This window comes from Serinus canaria, chromosome 10 (genome assembly GCF_022539315.1).
Source record: "Serinus canaria isolate serCan28SL12 chromosome 10, serCan2020, whole genome shotgun sequence".
Classification (NCBI taxonomy): domain Eukaryota; kingdom Metazoa; phylum Chordata; class Aves; order Passeriformes; family Fringillidae; genus Serinus; species Serinus canaria.
This window is the reverse complement of record NC_066324.1, coordinates 8571729-8593193: the sequence shown is the minus strand read 5'-3', so window position 1 is coordinate 8593193 and position 21465 is coordinate 8571729. Positions and strand designations below refer to the sequence as shown.

The 21465-nt window shown below is 41.2% G+C and overlaps 1 protein-coding gene across 2 annotated transcripts in view; it reads right to left on the bottom strand.

Annotated features, from left to right (window-relative positions):
• Positions 1-20746, bottom strand: part of ARNT2 (aryl hydrocarbon receptor nuclear translocator 2) — a 96412-nt gene extending 75666 nt beyond the window's left edge. For both annotated transcript variants that reach the window (XM_030228442.2, XM_030228447.2), the window contains exon 1: positions 20645-20746. In XM_030228442.2, the coding sequence (XP_030084302.1) occupies positions 20645-20675 (31 nt within the window). In that variant the 5' untranslated portion in view covers positions 20676-20746. The remainder of the gene's footprint in view (positions 1-20644) is intronic.
• Positions 20747-21465: the final 719 nt, after the last annotated feature.

Sequence of the window (21465 nt, the reverse complement as noted above, 5' to 3'; positions counted from 1 at the left end):
TCTCTGACTAAACATCTGTGAAGTTACCTGTCTATGTTTGCTCTGGAAAGAAAACAAAAGAGAGAAGAAAAAATGGCACTCATAAACTGGAGTCTCAGATAGAAATACTGTGGTAGAGAAGCATTCCAAGGAGCCTATTAGCATAAACAAAACAAAAAAAAGGGAGCATGTATCAGACACAGACCAAAAGAAAAAAATAATGTAAGAAAGTCTTACAAGTAGCTCACAATTTTTTAGAGTCACAAAAATTTAGGGCAGTCCCAGTCACTCTGTTGGAGCATAAATTAGTATGGAAGCCCAGACCTGCAGCATCAAGTTGGTTACAGATATCTATAAAAACCAACCAAACAAAAACAACAAAAAAGACATGCTGAGTCAACAATCATAAAGATCATGTTTTCAGGCTTATCTAAACCCATGTCCAGATACACATTAACACTGCTGCTCACAGAAGTGTTTCAGCAGCAACAAGTTGGGAAACAAGGCGTTCTCTTTCTGAGATTGAATTTTCAGAGTGGACTTCCCTTCTGCCAATGGAAATAAAACAAGTGTTGCTTACTCTACCCAAAATTAAAGCACAAACATAATTCTCAGGAAGTGAAACAAGGTCAAGCTGAACATTCATGAAAATCATCTGTAACCATCAAGGCAGAGTTCTGAACAAATTGCTTCATAATCTTTAAAAGGTGTTTCTTAGTGTCTAATAGAATTTTTTTTTCTGGAAAAATGCATGCAGTATTTCATTTGGAGGTTACAGAGTTCCTAGAGATCTGCCAAAGAACACAGAAATGTTATTAAAACAAAACCCAGCACAACACTGGCAATCTTTAGTGAACATTCCTCCAACTGGACAACACTTACCAGCTCTTGTGTTATCACTGTCATGTCTGGGAGCAGGCCAGATCCTGCCACTAATATTTCTGTTCATCTTGGGGATCCCTGAGGAGCCACATTAATCCAGGAACAATGTAAAAGCAGAATTAGTCCCTCCATTTCTGTCCAGACTTAATTTCACTGCTGAACATTCAAAGTCTGGACATTACACTTTACTTCAGTGCTGCATTTAGGTTGACCCAAAATATTCACAGATGTTTCTAAAATAAAAGATAACCTGCAATGCACATTAAAATACTGGGATAAAATACAGGGATTTATTCCCCCAACAATCCACATTTGTCTCAAGCTCTTAGATAGATCTGCAAAAGAAACAGCTGTTGTGCACTTCACAAAGCAAAGCACAATGAGCAAGCTAAATGTTGCACAAGGATACCATGAAAGTGCATGAGAATCATGCTCTTACTCCCAATCAGAGCAAGAATTACTGAAAAGTGCAGCATGCCAGGATGAACCTGGACTTCTCTTTTTTGCTAGGGAATTATTAAACCACAGCTCTCAAGCCCAAACTTTAAATCTTGAGCCCCACCCCAGATCCACTGCGTGAGATGCAGTTCTGTCTTGTCTCTGACACAGATTTGTGACTTGCTGAGGTATCCCCCAGAGCAGGGCAGCTCTTGGCCAGGTGTCCTCACCGGGAGCATCACTCAGCTCTGGAGATGGTGGCCCCTGCTCTGCTCCTCTCCACGAACCACAGCCATGCATCCTGCTGGGGAGCTTTGAAATGCTGTGCATGACAAGACTTCCCAAGTCTATCTTACAAAAGGTCCTGGTAATGACACTATTTTCAGCTATGCTCCCCTTGCCTAAATACAGCATAGACAGGGCCAGGTTTAAACCCTAATTCTACTGGAGAAATGGTTCTGCTGACTCCCAGAGACTTTGAATCCCCGACATTAGCTGTGAGGACCAGCTCCAGGTTTGCTATTCTGTGCCAGGTACCACTGAGCATGCTCTCCACAGGGCTCCTTTATCCTTCAACATCTACTGTAAAAAACACGACTAAAGTCAGACACCAACATCTGACTAAACAAGAGGAAATTCTACTTTTATCAATACAAATGTGACAGATTTCCAGCCACTAATCCACAGAATGGCTGAGATGTCAATCACTCCAAGTAAACGTGGATCTAAGGCTAAACACAGAATTATGAATGCTCCCAATCCCATCAACAGCATCGTATGCAGTGATTTCAAAATGTTCTTTTAAATATTCTCGGAAAGCAGATTTCAAAAACTTTTTTAGAAACTGTATTTTTCATCACCCTGAAGTCATACGGGAGTTAGATGCATCTCAGCTAAATGGTTTTGATTGCAGTCAATTGCAAGGGGAATTTTCTGCCTAGCACAGAGACATTTAAGAATAAACTATATCAGAGCTCTTACTTTAGAATATGCCAACAAAAATACAAAGCCATCATGTAGTCAAAAATATTTCACAGAAACACTAATGCTAAAAATCTAGCTGTATATTTAGTCATTGCTTTTATGTATTAACTACAGAGATTATAAAACAGAGCTCACTCTCAAAAAAATATTTAAAAAATCCCCTTTTCATTGTTCCTGATAACTCTGTTAATACTGTTTTACTTGCATTTCATTGCCAGACACTTTAAATAGACTCCACATCAAAAACATCTACAGTACAGAGAGGATATGCAGAAAAGCAAAAACATTCCTTGCCATGCTCTCGACAGAATTACGATTACAAATAAATCACAAAATACAAGAAATCCCACCTTTCAGGAAGACTCTTACAATGATGCTATTTCTTTCCTGTGAACAAAACCTTCTTGGAGAGAAATTTTATCCGCATATAAGAAGAGTCAGAAACCTCTGGGAAGAAATGTAGCAGCATTGGTATTCTGCTCAGAAAATGTCATCACAGATCTGTTTACCTTAACTGTGGACCATGATTCAGCCGGTGACAACCGTCTTGCATACTGATCAATTTATTTGCAGCAAAATTACTAACATTTTCTACTTTAACCATTTAGGTTCTGGAAAGAGCTACCGAGACAGGAATAATATAAAAATCCTAATTAACTAAAAACTTTCCCCTCTACCACAATGCCCTGTGCTTTAGGGTGTGAGGGGGGACCACCCCTAATCTTGAAGATAAATTCGGGCATATGGTGAGCAGTTGCTAGAGAAACGTTCTCTTTTTCAAAATGAAGATCAGAGCTTTATCCTCTGCCTGAATCACAGGTGAATGTTAAGCATACTCGAAGGGGGGGGCAGGGGGAAGATGATGAGATTGAGCTGCTCAGTTGAAGGGGCACTGTCTGTTCAGCAGAGACTGGGACCAAGCATTTAAGAGAGTGGCCTAACTGGTGTTCCAGAGGCTAAATCCAGTTACCTCACTCCCTGCCCTCTCTGCTGACCCTGCAGGAGATGCAGAGTCAGTGACACACCTAAGTAGACTGAAAGAGCAAGTTTTGAAGTCAAAGATTGACTGGAACCATATGCCCCACCAGTAGACTGGAAGAGCAAGTTTTGAAGTCAAAGAGGTGAAACCCTCTATGGTACCTCCACACTTGACTGTTGTGTTCACACAAGCCATCCATGTGGGATGTCCTGGGATCTCACTGCAATCCACACCCTTTTGTGTGCCCCACAGCTCAACAACACCACCTGGATGTGCAAAAGAAGGTGGGATGCACACAAAGAATTGGAAGTAAACTGTGACAAAAGAGACTTTTGGTCTATTGAGGGACCATGTGAGACCAATTACTGCAGGATGAGCAACCAACACTCAAAATTAGGATCCTCCGAAACATCCAAAATTAGATATGCCATGCACAAACCACAGTACATAAAAATCCCACCGTGGAAACATCAATCTTAGGATCTGTAAAACCAAAAAATCATTTTTTATATTACTAGCTGATTTTTAATGTTATTTTGACAGCACCTCTTATTTTAATTTCCAATTTTCATGTTAATCACCTTATTCATTCCAGTCATGTTGGTAATTCCATTCATCCATTTCTACCCTGTGGTCAAGGCACAAAAATTTACAGAGACATTGTGGAGTAAGTAAAGGATGTGGACCACATTCATATTCACTGCCTAAATGACCAACACAACCCACATAATTGAATAAACTCAGAATCAATTAGCACAATCCAGAAGAAGACAGGAGTCACACCTCTGCACCCACTGCAGAGGATGTTATAGACTAAAAATTGAACTTGAAGCAACTGACAGAAGATGCACTTGCCTACTTAAAGTTAGGCTGGGAAGAAGGGAAAAGGTAGCTGCTTCTTCATTTCTCCTATCTTCCTGACAAATGACATTGCACCTAATGCCCCTGCATTTTCCCCTGACTATTTTTCCACTTCTTATTCGTAATTCCATGTTATCTCTTCTTGACCTATTCAGCCTCTGACTAAGGTGAACTATTCCTTGTACTCTCTTTAATAAGCCAATGCATCCAACTGCTGACAAGTCCTGCCAAACTATGACCATTTACCTCAAAAGAGGTTGCTGAAATTCAGAACTGGGAGCAAAGGTTAAAAAAGAAGCCTTAATGGCTCCTGTTCTGAAAGCATGTCTCTAGTCTTGGAAAAACAATAAACCCTCTCAGAATTAAAACAAGGCCTCTGTCTGCCCTGCAGAATGAAGGTGAAAACTGGCCTGCCTCTAAAATGTGATAATCCTTCCCCTTGCAGAAGTGGGGCTCTAACTCAAGCAGAAGAGCACCCAGGTCTCCACCATGATGATGATGGACTGACACATTGGAAGAAAAGTACTTCTTACATCCAGAGTCTGGAAGTGCAGGAAGGAGTGAGCCAGAAGCAAACCCAAGGACCTGAGGTAGACTCAAACTGATAACACAACCTGAGCCTCCAACACTTGGCAAATGTCTCAGACATAAATAGTTACAAGTGGGAAAGTGCACATGCAAATCGGGCAGGGAAGTAGGGCAGCTACTGTAAAAGACCAGTTTACAGAGAGGATGAAAATGTGACTTGGAAAGCTGCTTCAAGATTGATGTAAACATCACTAAAAGATGAGAGGCAGGTGCTTAGCTTACATGAGGGGTCACAGTAAAACAGCAGACAACAGCAGCAGGACTATTTAAGTTGCCTGAATGTGACCCTACCTGGTCTTCAGCAACTACAGACATGATAATGCAATCATACAACATAATTCCACACTTAATTGTCTCTGCATTCATGTGCCCTGGTTTTATTGACATTATTTTGGCTGATCTTACTGACATGTGGCAAAAGTGCCAAAAAAACAAGGCTCCCCAAACTATGCATCATTTCCATTTGAAATGAATGGTGATGCTCCCTCCTTCTCTGACATTTTGTATTTGCCAAAAGTAACTGCATAATTATAAGTTATGTGCAAGAAACAGAAGGTAACATTCAGTGTTATTTTCCATACTTTTTACTGAGCATCAAACTTAGCAAATAGCATATATGGCTGTTCTGTTATGTACAACTGCCCACAGCTGACCCATTAATGAACTCAGACTGTGCAAGCACATACCCAGCCTGGGCAAACAAACACAAGGAAAAATAATAAACTCTAAGGACTTTCTTTCAAGTTTCTCAGACACAGATCATGCTCAGTCCATTAATTCTTCATTTAACAAGTCTGTTTCATTTATCTTGTTTTGGTTGGCACTCAATTAGAAATTCATGTACAGGACAATTTTTTCCCTTTTTAAAATAGAACACTTGCTGTATTTCATCCAGTAAAACATCAGGAGGTAAAGTGGAAGCTGCAAGACCAGCTAAAGCTACACTAAAGCCAGGCACAATGATCCTGAATTAGGTAAAACACCTGCATACAGCCCAGTCCACATGATTATCACTAATTGCTAAAAGGGCCTGGTAAAATTTGTTGCTTAGTAAATAAGCAAAGAGAACAATTTGAGAGTTACCCACTTGGCAAGTGCAAGTTAAAAAAAAAAAATAACCCACATGGCCACACTATCAGCTTTACTGTGATTTCAGTTATGGATGTGTTTTGTCATATCTGCCTCTACATCCTTAAGATTTATTGAGAATGGACTTTTGTCTACACAGAAAGAAAAGCCCTCTCATCCAACCACTCCTCATCTCCTGCCTTGCACAGCAGCCCATTTTTGCTGGCCTCTCTGATGACCACATATATATACTTACATACATATATACACACAGAGATACAGATATAGATGTATGCACACCCGTATATACATATATGTGTATACACACATATAAAAATATATAAAATTAAATATAAATATATAAAATTATATATATATAAATACACACACACATATACATACAAACATGAGAAGAGTCAAGCCTGGTTTCCTTCTGCCACTGCATTGCTTGCCCCCTCTTGGGTATCACCCCAAGCCAGGGCACTCCTCAAAGGCAATGTCAAGGCATTTCAGCCACTGTCACACTATCTACAACTTCCCCCTTCTCATCTTTCTTACCTTCCCACACCCTTACTGGTTTTGCCAAGCTTTCCTGACCAATCACAACTATCTCAGGATGCCCCAAACTCCCTACAATGGGCATCTGTGGATGCCAAAAAAATTATACAGGTTTTATGTAGAGCCTGTCTAAAACTGTGGAAAAGAAATTGACTGAGCTCTACGAAGCAAACATCTCTGGCTGGCTGGAGGGTGGGATGGTAGCCAGGGAAGCACCACACATGCTTAACTCTGATTTTATACTTCAAGCACCTGCTTTTGGTCAGTGCTAGAAAAGATATGCTGGGCTTGAAAAATTTTACTTTCAGGACAGGACAGCATGTTTTCCAATCAGGAGCAGCAGAAGTAGCATTTTTTAAGTGTGTTTCTTCTACAAAGGTACAAAAGATAGGAAATGAGCCAATTACTGCTATTACTTTATTTCACTAACAATAAAACCAAGCATTTTCCATTGTATGCCCTTGCTCTGGATCACTGATTATTAGTTTTATACCATTGCTGCTATTTGTTCTTTCCTAAACACATCATCTCCTTTTCCCTCTTCTACAATCGTCAAAAAATACTTGCAAGCAAATTTCCTTTTATAAATTCCTATGTAACTGTTTTATGAAAAAGAAATAATAACAGCAGAAACTTATCTGCACTATATCATCATTTGAGGCTTCGTTTTTGTTCATTTATCTTTAAACTATTTATTTTAAAATAATATTTCCACAATCTTCTATCAAGTAGTCTTCCTTCTTACTATCTATCTAGCAATTACTTTCCAGCAATAGAAGCTGGTTTAGATTTCAAGCATTTTCAGTGCCTGATCACAAATCTATTTTGTTCATGTACAAGTTCAACTGCCAATTTGTGGAAATTATTTTGAAGCTTCTATTAAAATACTTGCAATGGTATGCATAAGCAAAAACAGATCAATACCGTGCCTCTCCAGAGTTTACATCATAACAAGATGACAGTGCTCTAAACTCCTATCAACTACATAAAACATAGTCAATAGCTGTATAAATGCAAAGAAATAAAGCTAATTGGTAATAAATCTGCCCAGAACATTCACCAAAATGGATTTTAACTAAATGCAGATCAGGGGCAGCCTAGCTTTCCCAGAAATCCAATGTCTTCTCAACAATTTCATTTTTTCCTCTAACCAGAAATGCACAGAATTCACATGAAACTCTTTGCCAACACCACTTGTCCGTATTTTCTGTTAATTACAGAAGAAATCAGCTATCAGGTCTGCATGAGAGGCAGTATTTATGACTATAACTTTTGGTTCACATTCAAAAAAATTCGACAACATATTTCTTAAATAACGAGCAGAAACGTTCAAGTGAATTAATAAATTCTTGCTCTCCTCTTATAATTGTTTCATAAAAATATTCTTTTAACTCATTTTCACTGAGCACTGTTCTAAGTTCACAGGTGCAAGTAGTTATATAATTTATCCTAAATGTAGAAATTTGCAAATGCATGGAGCCAGGCCAAACCAGAAGGGTTATCCTGTCCCTGCCCTGCCTACAAGAGAGCACGGGGCAATCACCAGCAGGAATCTCTGCAGTCACCCAGGGCTGGTGAGGAAGACCACGAAGGCTTTGTGCATCCTCCTTCTGAGGAAGTGGTGACTGTCAAACTCCATCCCAGCAAACCCAGCACCACTGCTCTGGGGGTGGCCCAGGAGCTGCCCTGCAAGCCCCACTGCAATCACAGACTGAGGTCTCTGTGGTGCACCCACCACACCACACTGAGACATGCACTCCCCATCAGCTGCAGAAAGCTTGGGAGCAGCACAGCCCAGCAACAAAGGTGTAAAATGTGGACCACTCTGATTTGAATTATCCATTGAAAATTACTGACTCGTGTCCTTCAAATGCTTTTATTATTTATTATTAAGATTTTTAAGTGTGCCTCAGAAGAGTCTGTTAATTTTAAATTTCATTCAGAACAGCAACTTGGGTTACCAAATACTTAATTATCAGTAAATTTACAGTGTCCTTGGGCACTGTTGGGTAATCAGAATGCTATTGTTTTCATTAAACAGCATTCTATTGATAGCACTAATGACTTCAGTTCTGCCTGATCAACAAGCAAATGATGCTTATTTGATGTTGTGATAATTAATTGGCCTTTCAGGTGTTTTCACACCCCAATTCATTACTAAGAATAAGAATTTTTATGTAAAACACCTTAAAAAGAATATCTGTATATCAAAAACACATTCTAAAATTAGGGTGTCGTTTAGTACTTCTTTTTTCTCCTCGCGATTTCTAATACAACATTCTCTGCCTAAAAACTGCAGGGGAAAAACCTCACATTTAACTCCTTTCAGAAACTCAGCCTGAGCCTGAGCACTGTAAATACTCAGTTCATTTTATGCCTGTCTGAAATTCCTCTAAGTCAAAGGAGATTTTTCTGATTAAAATTTCTTTTTTTTTTCTCTCTAAAGACTGAAGAAAACAGCAAACCTCACTTTCCCATTGCAGCAAGAACGCTCAAAAACATGACTCAAACAGGGTGTAAAGGTGAACACCATTATTTCTCATTATATCTCCTTGCTCAGTTTACAAAATACTGCAGTCCTGCCTTCAAGACCATGGAAGAAGGCTATGGCTAAGAATTTCTTATGAATTTTGGAACTTTTTTCTTGCTTAACTTCTTCCCAGAGCTATTTCCTGAACATATTTTATAAACCTGAATCTCATGCTTTTTTAATTAAATTACCAGTTTTAACATAAGAGAAATGCTGTTTCCAGGTAGGCTGTGCTAGACCTTCTGAAGTGATCAGCAGTAACAGCCATGCTCTTACTTGCCTTTTCAGAATTACAGAATACAAGATTTGCTGGATATTCTACCAGCAAACCACTAAACAATAAAAAAAGCATATAACAACAAAGCACTATTTTTCTATGTCCCCATATTCACATTAAACATGATCTGACATCCATTACAAGCCACTTGTCCCCAAAAGCATACAGACAGTTCTGTGCATACATCAAATGCAGAAGTGAAGAATGATACTGAAAAAACCCTCACTGTAAACAAACTGGATGTTTGTCAAAAAACAAGCTGATTGTTTGTCTGTAAATATTGACCAAAGTAAGGTTTTAGCTTTGCTATTTGCTGACTGAAGAGCAGCACAGGCAAGTACACAGGACACACAAGATTATTCTGAATTCCAAACCTGGCAATCAGGTTCCATCTACTACAGGGACTCTACACAACAAAGCAAACAACCAGTGGCAGCCACATGCATTTACCAAGAAATCACTACAAACACTTTATCCTCACATTTCAACATTAGAAAGAATCATGATTTCGTTTTTGAAAATGTATTTACTTCCAGGGACAGCTCACTGACTTGATTTAAAGAGCTGTTTGAATTAACCCACTAACAAAATACCCCCATATAATACATTTTCCTACTTTTAAATTTAACTTGCAAATGCACAATGAACACTTGAAAACTATCTCATAATTTTCACTCAGTGCAAGTGTGTTTTTCATACAGTTTGATCATCTCTTTGGTGTATGAAGCAACGTATATTTTGTTTTCAATCTTAATACAAACTGTAACTGGATAAGAATAAACAAATGCATTTTCAAAGGCAAATTTAAGTGTCAAAGGCAGCCATAAGACAACATGATGCAAGTTGTAAAACCTATATTGATACTTTAAAGCCAGTGGATTGTTACTAGTTCAGCACTGAAATAACTATCTATCATGTGTATATTCTGCCAAGACATTTAAAAAGCACATTAGCCAAATATTCTACCTACTCTGTAAAGAAAATACAAATTAATGGCTATTCATGTGCCTGGAATAAGTAACTGCTGTTTCCAGAGAGAAAGAAGCTATAAATTTTCCTTTTTCTCTCTCTGTTTCTTCCCAAAGAGAGGAGAATTTTTCGCTAATCTAACATAAATGTGGTTGAAATAAAAGTCTATTAATAAAACATTATCAATTAGTACATCACAATGAAACACATTCTCTGCTTGTCCCAGCATAGGCATCTTACAAATATGGCATTTTTACAACTGATACATATGAAAAAAGCATCTCAAATTACCCAGTCTTACAAACAGGACTTGCAAACCGGTGGTAAGATAAATGAAAACAAAAGTCAGATGACTTAATTGTGGCATGTGAATGTAATTTGTCAGTGATTCAGTAGAAAGCCTGTAGTGAATCTGAACCCTGTCCAGGGCTGTACCATGAGCCTGCCTTCTTGCCCTGGTCGATTCCCAGATATGAGGCAGCCAGTGGTACATGAGAAATGTGCAGCCAGGGTGCAGCAGCCAGGAATCTTCCTGCACAGTGACAATTCACTGGTCTCTGAAATTCTTGTTCCTAATTACCACATTCATTTTAAATTTAGCAATGACGAAAGAGTAAATTGTCCTTAGGACCATCCTGAAAACCCAGAGAGGGGTGTGGGTGGAGACATGATGAACTCAGAGCAGAGCTTGGATCCACCATCATTAACCTCCACATGTAAAACTCAAGAGATGGAGCCAAGGCTCCTCCAACCCTGAACCATCCACCACATGCGTGCCCTCCCTAGAGCAAAGTGAGGACTGGCATGCTGCCCATGTCTCACTCAGCTCTGCCAAGGGCAGAAAGGCTTTTGCACATCAGTAGATGAGGCAGAACCAATTCCTTAATGTCATATCAACCTTTTCATCAAAGTCGTCAGATTCCACTTTAGAAAAGGAATAAAGAGGCATGTGCCAGCTATGAGACTAATGAATGCCTTTCCTCCAGCAAAACATAATTCAGCATGAACTCCACGTTACTGTTCTTTCCACCCACTCACACATCTCCAGCTGATAGTACTCAACCAAAATGCCAACAAGTAAAACCACACACCTTTTAATTCAGCTACTGTACAACAGCACTAAGATTTCATTCCATCCTACAGCTGCCTAACCTCAAACATTATTTACATATTTATGTGCCTCCTTTTTTAAAATATGCATGGAACCTGGAGGGAGAAACACAGGTGACAAAAGGGAACACTTAGGAGGGCAAAGATACTGAGGCTAGCAGCTTCCCCTAAAACATTAAAGACCATTATAATCCTCAGTCCCTTTTACAGTCGAGAACCAAAGAGTTCTGAAGCAGGAGAAGAACACCACTAAAACAAAATATGATTAAGTCTTGAGTCAGGAAACACTTAGGAAATGTATAATGTTAGCTTGTCTGAAAAGTGAAAGAGTACCAAGATTTATTTAAGCAAAAGACTAATACATCTCAGAAAGGAACATGTTCATTGAGTGTATCAGAAACAGCTCAGAGAGCACAGAAAGTCCCGGAATACTCAGGTTTTTCTTAGAAGAAAAACAACCCAACATCTGTGATCATTCAAGAACCAAGTCTCAAGTATGAATAAACTACAAGGAGCCTGAAGACTCATACACCCAAGTACTTCACAGTGATCATCAACAACAAAGAAGGAAAAAAGTTCCCTATTGCTGTCTTATTCTGTAAGTATCCATAATGGAAATTTTATACTTAATTTTAAAGTGTCTCTAATGGGCTATTTTTGGTAGAGTTTCCATGCAGTCTGATCTAGAACATTTTGTTGTTAGTGAGAATCCAGTTCCAGAGAAATAGTTTCACCTGGACCAACCCTAACTCACAGATGGCAGAGAATCCACAGAGACATTACATATTTTTAAAAACTTGTTTTGGAAAACTAGGAAATTTGGATCCTGTAGGCCTCAACACTTGGCATTTGGGGAAGATTGTTATGTTCACTTAAGACTTTTTTAATTCCAGCAGTCCACTGTCCCCTTTGGTGGACATGCAGCTAGAAAATGAGGACAATTTTCCAGTACTCATAAGAGGGCTTGAAAAGGCAACTATGCTTTTCATAGTGATCATTCTTTTACTTCAATTTCAACAATGAAAATGCCTATTTCAAACCTTCACTAGAGTAAGCAAAAATACACTCAACTGCTGTTCCCACAAACCTTATTGCACACCATAAAATTTACTTTTTCTTTTCTTCCCTTAAACCAGAAATATTTTAGATGAAAACATAAAAAACTTAGCAGAGGAACTCTTATCTCTGAAACACTGAAATCCTGACATAGCTCCAATAATTTGCCATTATATTCCTACACTGAAAATCTCATTACAATAAAAGGAAGTTTTAATTATACAGCCTTTTTTTTCTATTGGTCAAACCACTACTTATTACAGAAAGTGCAAAACATTTTCAGGGTGAGACAGCCAGATGCAGGGGGCCGGGGTATCTCTTAAAGATGCTTAAAAAGAAATAAATTAAATCCAAGGAAAACACTGGTGTCCCATATACTGTGACATAAATATGACTCTCAAGCAGAGAGCAACCTCCATGGACTGATGCTAAATGAACCACCTCTCAGTGACCAGGAACACAAGAATTTATCATTGCAAACTAAGCTTTTCTAGGTCTCACTACTTTAAGTGTTTAAAGCTGGGCTCAAAACTGAGCTAGGAACATTGCTTGTGACTTCACTGGACACACCACAGTGGAAATCCAGCTCAGCCATGGCCTGGCAGTACTGACAGCAATACAATTCTTTGTCCATGAAGGGATGGAACACGGTGCAGAGGGCAGTGACACACAGTAGCTAGTACCTTTTAATAGCTAATTTTATGGCTATAATCCACTTCCCACAGCTACTGTTACAATCAGCACCTGGTTTCAGAGGCTGACTTCTGCCATGTGTGAGGGTCACTGTGTGCTGGGCTGATTAACCATTTTCCATGTGGCAGAAGCTCAGCAAATTAAAATACCAGCCTCATACTCATTGGCTGGTCACAGCAAACCTGCCATGTAACTTTAGCAGCCTGGCCCTCTTCAGGACTCCACTGCATGCCTTGCAGACATACCAGACACAGCCTGCTTTTATTGCAATAGGATGTGGATGTTGGGGATGCACTCTGCAAAGCACAGTCCAGAAAGCAGGAGGCAATCTCTGTTCTCAAAAGAATTTAACAGAAAACTGAATAAAATCTGAGACTAGTGCACAAGTTATTTTAACTCTTCTTGCATTCAAAATAATTAGTTCTATCCCAAGTTCTAAAAGCACTGCCAGTTCGGTTCAAATCTTCCATCCAGATATTACAAGCAATACAGTTTTAAAATATAAGCATTTCAAGGGCATTTAACAGCACCCAGATGCCCACCTAGCTTCACTAATAGAAACAGCCAGCAGTAACAAATTCCTAAAACTACCTACCTGCATGGAATTGTGCTCTGGGTTAGTACTGGGTAAGTATTAGAGATAATTTTTCAAAATCAGGCCTGCAGGTTCCTCAGACACACAGGTTCCTTTGCTTTTACCTCTGAGGAATACAAATATGCAGTGTTTTTGTTCTTTGCAGCTCAGTGATTTACTGGCATGCCTCTTCCCATAAAATATTTGCATATATCTGAGAGTCAAACTGTTCTGATACATTCTGTGTTTGCCAGGAAGTGAACGCTTCACTTCAGTGTAACTGAACATTTAAAGAACGACAGGCACCAGGACAAATGGCAGCATAATTAACATACCAATGAAGAGCCAGTTGTTAATTACTATGCATTTTAGGCATTTTGTATGAGCAACTTACCTGAAAAGCCTTTCCATCTGCATGCTGGCAAAGCCAGTAATTAAACAATTCAACACCCCTTTTGCTTGATTAGAGAAAAAATTACAATTATTTTATATTATTCTACTTGTCACATGCAGTTGACATTTAGATGAGGAAAACCTGCAGCAGCCTAGATCTAAGCATTTGAAATTAATACTATGAGCTGTCCTTGAACAAAACAACAACACCCATCCAGGGCAGATGCAAGCTAATAGAGGCTCCTAATTTGACACAGCTGATTACACCTCCCAGTACCTGCTGGGCTGCAGGGAGGCAGCACAGAAAAAGTACCACTTTTCTCTAAGGGGGACTTCAGATGCTCCCCACAGAACAAATCTGAATTCATAAGCTGTTGAAAGACTTGGGAGTAGCAGCAGCAGAATGCCAGGATTCATTTACATTTCAACAACACTGAGAAGCCAATACAAAGCTGAGCACAGAGAAAATACAGTAGTTACAGGAGTTGTGAGAAAGGTAGAGACACCTAAGTGTGAAAAGCAGGATGGAAACCACAGGACACAAACACCAAAGATAAGCAAAATGGGAACAAACGCTCACAAAAAAGAAAAAGGAAGCAGAGAATTTAGAAACATTCATCAATATGTTGAGTATCCAAAAAGAAAGGATTTCTCTTTCTCCCTGTGCAGATGGCTCTGCTCAAGGAAGACCAGCGTGCTCTGGGTACAAAAAGAAGGAAATTACATCTATCTTGAAAACAGCTTCTAATTCATCACACATCGCATGACTACGGCCACTAATCCATGCCAACAATAAAACTGAGATCCATTTGAAATTTTGACTATCCAAAATAAACTCTGAATCAGCTCCTGCTACAAAATTGTCTTTCTCTGTTTCATCCTGCATTTTCAAACCACGTAATTTCTGCACATTAGAGGGCAGATCTTGCCAAAATCCTGTAACATTTTGTGACAAAGTAGTTCTTCCCAGAACAGACAGAAAGTGCACGGTCCATGGGGGTTTATTCCATCTATTAATTTTCATGTCGATTTTTATTTGAAACAATGGAAGATGATGAAGGATTATTTTTCTTAAGCTCGTTCTTTGCATCTATCTTACTTGAGTTATAATCAGAAGGCAAATAAAACGTTCAAGTGCAGCCTCATAAAATTTTTCTTTTCCTCCTTGACAGAATGATTGATACAGATGGGGTGACAGGAAATGCTTTAGAGCTGAACAAAGAAAACACTGTTAGCAAGAAGTAAACTGTACCAGTGGTTTCTAGAGCAAGCACCCACCCACGATCTCTGGAATGTCACATTTTTGCCTGTGTCCTCCAGCAAATGCAATGTTTTGCATGAAGCAGGTCACAGAATGGTGAAGGACCTGTGACTTTGCTGATTTCTTTCCCACATAACCTTTATTGAGCACAGCCCTCCAGCCAGAGGCAGCTGGGGTTGATATCTGCACACATCTCTGCTCTGCCCAGAGCTGGCCAGACAGAACAGCTCATCCTGAGCTGATTCATCCACCTCTAAACACTGCTGGCCAGCCAAAGACACTTTCCTAGACTGGAAAATCTGCCAGAGATCTACACCAAGAGCAGCGATCTAAATTCCCATCTCTTAAACTCAAGACCCCTCTTTCCCTTTCCTGCTGTAAATTTTAATAACATTGTAATTTCTGCAGGTAGCACTGAATTAACACATTTTCCATTCCTGCTTGTCAGTTCTGAAGCAGTAAGCCCCCCAAAATTACTCTGAGTGACACACATATCTGATCTTCACAACCATTTAAGCATAATCTCTGAATACATCTTCATAATGACAGCCCAATTTCTGTCCTCTTAATAACAATAATCACTACATCAACAGGGTTATTTTGCCTTGACTATTTTGAAAAGGCTATTTTTTTTTCTTTTCTACCTAATCTCTACTGCAATTTTCCTTACTGCTAAGAAATACCAGCAACACCATATGGTATTACAGAAATCAGCAATATCTCTTTTGTTTTGCATTTTTATTAGAGGGATGGGAAAACATTATTCTATTTAAAAAAAATATTTGGAACTAACCACAAGCTACATATGCAAATTTTAAATAACTATTTTGTGATAGAAGAGATGAAATCTTTTTTATGCCCTACACCTATGTATTAGAAATATAAAAATAATGGCATTTCTTCAATGCCAGTTACTGTTCAGTACCCAGTCCTGAAGGACAAAACATTATCACAGAACAATTCAAGAGGCATTGGCATCTCATAGCACAGTTTGACTGAATTAAGGACCAATTCTGCAGTACCAGAGCTATGAAAACACAAGAAGAAAAGGATCTGCAATGTAAACCTCCCATTAGCTAACGAGTATTGTAATTCTGAAACACTTTTTTTAAACTTTATCCTAGAATGATGACTACTTTTTTGCATACCAGAAACATCAGACCTCATTATAACCTCCATCACTACAACACTCCATTTACTCCCCAGGATGCTGTTAAATTGATTTTTTAGTTTGCTGGATAGTCTCTGTTGTAATGAAGGGCAGAGCAGCAACAATAAAACACAATTTCTGGGCTTTGAGTTGAATGATTTTGAAATCTAAAACACTGAAGTAGATTATTTTTTTTTTCATCATCAATTTCAATGCTGTTTGAAATCTAAAGAAAAGAACAGCCAGACTGTCAGAAAGCCAGTTCCTTTTGGGAATATGAACTGGGCAGCAACAAAAAAATTCTTCCACGGCACTTAGTATCTTAGTAACTTCAGCCCAAATGTAGGACTGGTAACAAATTATTTGGTTCTCAGAATAACCAGTTCAAATAGAAGAATGATTTCTGTCCACTTAACTCCCAAGTCAAACAAACACATAAACCCCAAAACCACCTCCCAGAACCCAATGCACTTACCTAAACCAAAAGCCTAAATGCAGGGCTTACAAGTTTTCATGAATATGCCATAAAATTTGCTGTTAACTCATTACAAACTGAAAGTAAAGAGAGCTTATTTAACAACATTTCTTTAAGTTAAAATGCCAATTTTTGATATTTTGGATTAGCCATGGGCTGAAAGTACCCCTCATGAGCTGCTGTGTTTGCAGCAATGTCCTAAGCCCCAGCAATTCCTTTCTCTCATATCACAACATCTCTCTCTACACATTTCTTGTAGATGCCCTTTGGAGGACATGTTCTCCATACCTTTATATTTGGGGCTCTCTGCTTAAAAAGAAATCACTAAAAGGAGCTTTAGGGATTACATTAACAACTCAGTTATTTTTTTTTCCAATTAAATATAAAAATACAACCCTAAGGATTTATAAAATTGTAAAACATCACCAAAAATGCATCCTGTGGGATCTTCCCTCTAAAATAACTCTAGATCAACTGCAAAATCTCATGATTTTTCTTGACTTGACTTTTGAATTCATGGCATTTTGGCAATACATCTGTGTGTACTACCTTCCATTCAGGGGTACCTCAGTGGGAAGAACTGAAAGGATGCCTTTCAGTTTACTTCTCATCACCTGACCCCAGCAAAAAGTTGCTGCTCACCCATCAGACTGAGGCAGACTGGAACTCATCACCCCAAAACCAGCTGATGTCTCAGGAAAAAAAAAGCCTAAACTCATGAAGAGTTTTATGTTTTCATGCCACCCCTGGCTAATACAAGAATCACCACTTCATGCCTTGCACTCAAGTAAAATCTGAACCCAAAGCAGCAACAGTTACGGACAAAGTTTGCATTCCAAAAATAACACCTATAAAACAGACCTGGCACTAAGTTACTTTGCTGCAAGCAGTAATATACAAAATGCTTGTAACACCTCCACAGTTTTTTTGTTCTTAAACCCCATTTAATATGCCAATCTTATTTCAGGAGGAAATAAATTAACTGTGATGCTTTGTGCCAATGCAGATGAGCTTCCCACACACCTGTATTGTTTCACACTTCAGTTTGTCACCCAGAGTACGAGAAACCAACCCAGCACTCCCAGCCAGACCCGTTCCAAAGGAAGCAGCTTCTCCCACACAGCCCCTCAGCTGTGTCAGGGTGATGCCCAGCTGCAGCTGTGCACCTTCACCAAAAAGAACCATCAGTGTACATCTAACACAGCCCAGGAAGCCACAGGTAGCCTTATTGCCACCACAAATTTGGTCCTTGACACTGCAGTTCCTGCGAGCCTCAGGTGGGAAAGGATGCAAACTGCTCCCACTTCTAGGAACTTCCTGAACTGAAACTCTCCATTAAAAAAAGATCAGCGGGAAAAAGAACAAATCTGCATTTAACACAAGAGAGAAGATGCTGCCACAGAGCACTGTATGGGTCTGCAGCAGGAGATCCCAAACTGAAAAACATTTACATGGTTAGAGAACACACAGCTTTTCTCTCTCTGCTAATCCCCATTCTACTATCTAGAATATGACTAAAACCACATGTATTTGTATTGTGGTAGCTGCAAGTTAATGTCCTGCCTAAATTACCAACTGTTATTAGAACCCCAGACAATTGCTTAATAAAAATTTAATCATATTGTAATTTCTAATCATCATTAAAGATGCTTAACAAGTTAATCCTCTATTGTGCTCCCCTAACATTGCAGATTAGAAAGTTAACTGGCACAAGGTGGCACAGCTTCACCAATACTAATAGGGCTACTTCCACCTTACTCCAGCTGAGGATCTGTCCCCAGGAGAAAACAACAGGATTAAAATAATTTCACTAAAGATTTTGACTGATTCTCTGCATTGCTTTGCAGTCACTTATTAAAAAAAAAATTAAAAAAAAAAAGAACAGAGACAAATTATGATTTTAAAAAGCCACAGTACAAGTGCAGGTATTTCACACAGCTCTATCCTCTGCTGTCCGTGGTAGAGCAAAGGCAGCACTATGTACAGATTAAGGGTCTCCTTTCCTCCCAGCTCCCTACTTTGACTTTGCCCCAGTGTCTGAGAACACCACCTCTCACGCTCAGAAAACGTGGCAGGATCACTAACAGGCAGCGAGTTTGTCTTTCAGCTCAGACCCGCTCCAGCTGCCCAGACAGGAGCAGAGTGATGCTCTGTAACCTCAGCCTTGCAGAAGGTGATCTTGGTTCCCTTCAGCAAACACCTTTCCTCACCCTTCCCAGGGACCAGCAATCTGTGCTTCAGAGAGCTTGAGGACCACACTGCAGGTCAACTTTCACCGTGCCACATGCACAGAGATGCACTCAGGGAACACACTTGGCCCTTCTTTCCTCTTTTCTTTATGTTTCCTCAATAATCCCACTACAATCCCCCAATTCACCAGGTGGTCACAGGAGAACAATGGTGAAGCCCTGCTCAGTTAGGAGCAGTCCATGCATGCTGCACCTCCTGCAACCCCATCTTTTTGTGGGTTCAGCCTCAGGCAGGTGGGTACAGAAAGTGGCAAGGGCTGGTGCCAAAGGGGCACCGGGCTCTGCTGTAACTCAGCAGTTTCAGCACTGGCCTCTAAGCGGACAGGGCTGTTCCTTCAGTGTGCAGCTTGGAAAGCAGACAGGAGAATGGCAAACCAGACCCAAGTCAAAAAATGCTGTTTGTATCCCCCTCTGTCTGCAAAATTGACTTCACTGAGTGCACTCAGTGAAACTCTCTGTTATGATGCACAACATAGTACCCTGAAAGCTAAACGGTATTAATTTCACAACCTTCCCTTAAATACTAATTTTCATCTAATATGTAGAATTCTGATATTAAAACCTACACTGACTGACAAATATCAGTTTCTGCTTACTGTATTGGAACTTACTGAACCAAATTCATTGTTTATATCATAATATTTACTTTCAGCATGACAACTACACTACCAACTACAGCAGGATTTAATCTAATGAACAAGCTTCAAGTATTAGTTGGCATTTACTCAAGCAAGCCTTTAATTGTCAGAACTCAACCCGACTCTACAAAAAATGACAATATGCAAGCACATATTAAAACAAGTAAATCTGAAATTAACCTTTAACAGCAATATTCTCCCTTAGTACTGAGCCCAGGGCAAGATCTATCATCCCAATTATTTGTAGTGTCAGATACTTGTTGATCCACATCAAGCTGACCCAAGTCCATCTCCAAAATACTACTCTGGCCTTTCATCCTTTATTCCATCGGGCACTGAACAAAATATATGTTACATCTCACAGACACACAACAAAACGTCGGGCAATTCCCTCACGAAAAAACTGAATGGGAAAATGTTTGTAAGTTTCTTTTGTCAATAACTCTAGTACTAACAGCAAATATTTACTGCACCCTTCGGAAAGAAAACAAACACAGGGCACATGCCGAGTTGCCCTCGGTCAGTTTCAGCACCGTTTCGGCTTCACGAGCCGACAATAAAGCTGACGAACGAGAGGCAGGGAAAGCCAATGCTCCTTCTCGTGCCCAGGGCAGGCACGGCTCCGCACGGCGCGACACTGCCCGTCCCCGCCGCTCTGCTGCCCGCCAATGCTTATGCACCACTGTTCATGTCTGCAGGGCTGCACCGAGCGCCGGCAGCCGGGGCCACAGGGGCTGCGTGTTCCGAGGAACCCGCACGGGCTCCCGGCTTCGCTGGCCCGGCTCCGCCCGGCCCGGAGCCCGCGGGGGCGGCGGGAGGAGCGGCGGGACCGCCCCGGGGCTGCGGGGACCGCGCCGGGCCGGGCGGGGGGAGCCGGCGGCGGGGGCGTGTTGTGCGGCGGGGCCACTTGGGGCGAGACGGCAGCTACTCACCGGGAGGGTTTACCGCCGCCGGCGTTGCCATCTTGTCTCTGAGAAGAATTAAGACAAATGCAAGAGGGGCGGAGGGATGCTCAGAGCAGCCCGGGGGAAGCGCGGGAGGGGCAGGCAGCCGGCGCCAGGGCGGGCGGGCCGGGCGGCGCGGGGGCGGCGGCTGCTCCCGCCCCGGGACCGGCGGCGCTGCCCGCTCCGTACGGGGCTGGCCCAAGATGTCCGATGGCCCCGCGCCGCCTCTGCTCATGCGCCGCGCTCAGTGAGCATGTGCCGGGCGGCCGCACATGTGCGCTGGGCCCGCGGTCGCCGCTGCCCGGCCGGGACCCCCCGCAAGAACCGGCGAGAGCCGCCCCCGACACGGCCCCGGACCGGCCGCCCCCCTGGGGGATCGAACCCAGGGCCCCGGGGTGCGGACTTCCCTGGGCCTGGGGCAGCCAGCGCAGCCCGCGGGCGGAGGAGGCGAGGGGCCGGGTGTGGGTGCGGCCCGACGGCCCCAAAACCAGCGGGGAATGGGCACTGACCTCCAGCGCTGGGGCGGAAGGCTGGGGTGCTCTGGGTCACCCTTAAATTAAGGAGGCGTTTGGGGTGCTGTTCATGACCTCCAGCACTGAGCAAGAGGGCTGGGGTGCTCTGGGTCACCCTTAAATTGAGGGAGGAGGTTGGGGTGCTGTCCATGACCTCTGGCATTCCTGGAAGGCTGGGGTGCTCTGTGTCACCCTTCAACTGAAGGAATTTGGTGTTCCGTCCATGACCTCCAGCACTAAGCGGGCAGGCTGGGGTGTTCTGTCGCCCTTGAATTGAGGGAGGAAGTTGGGGTGCTG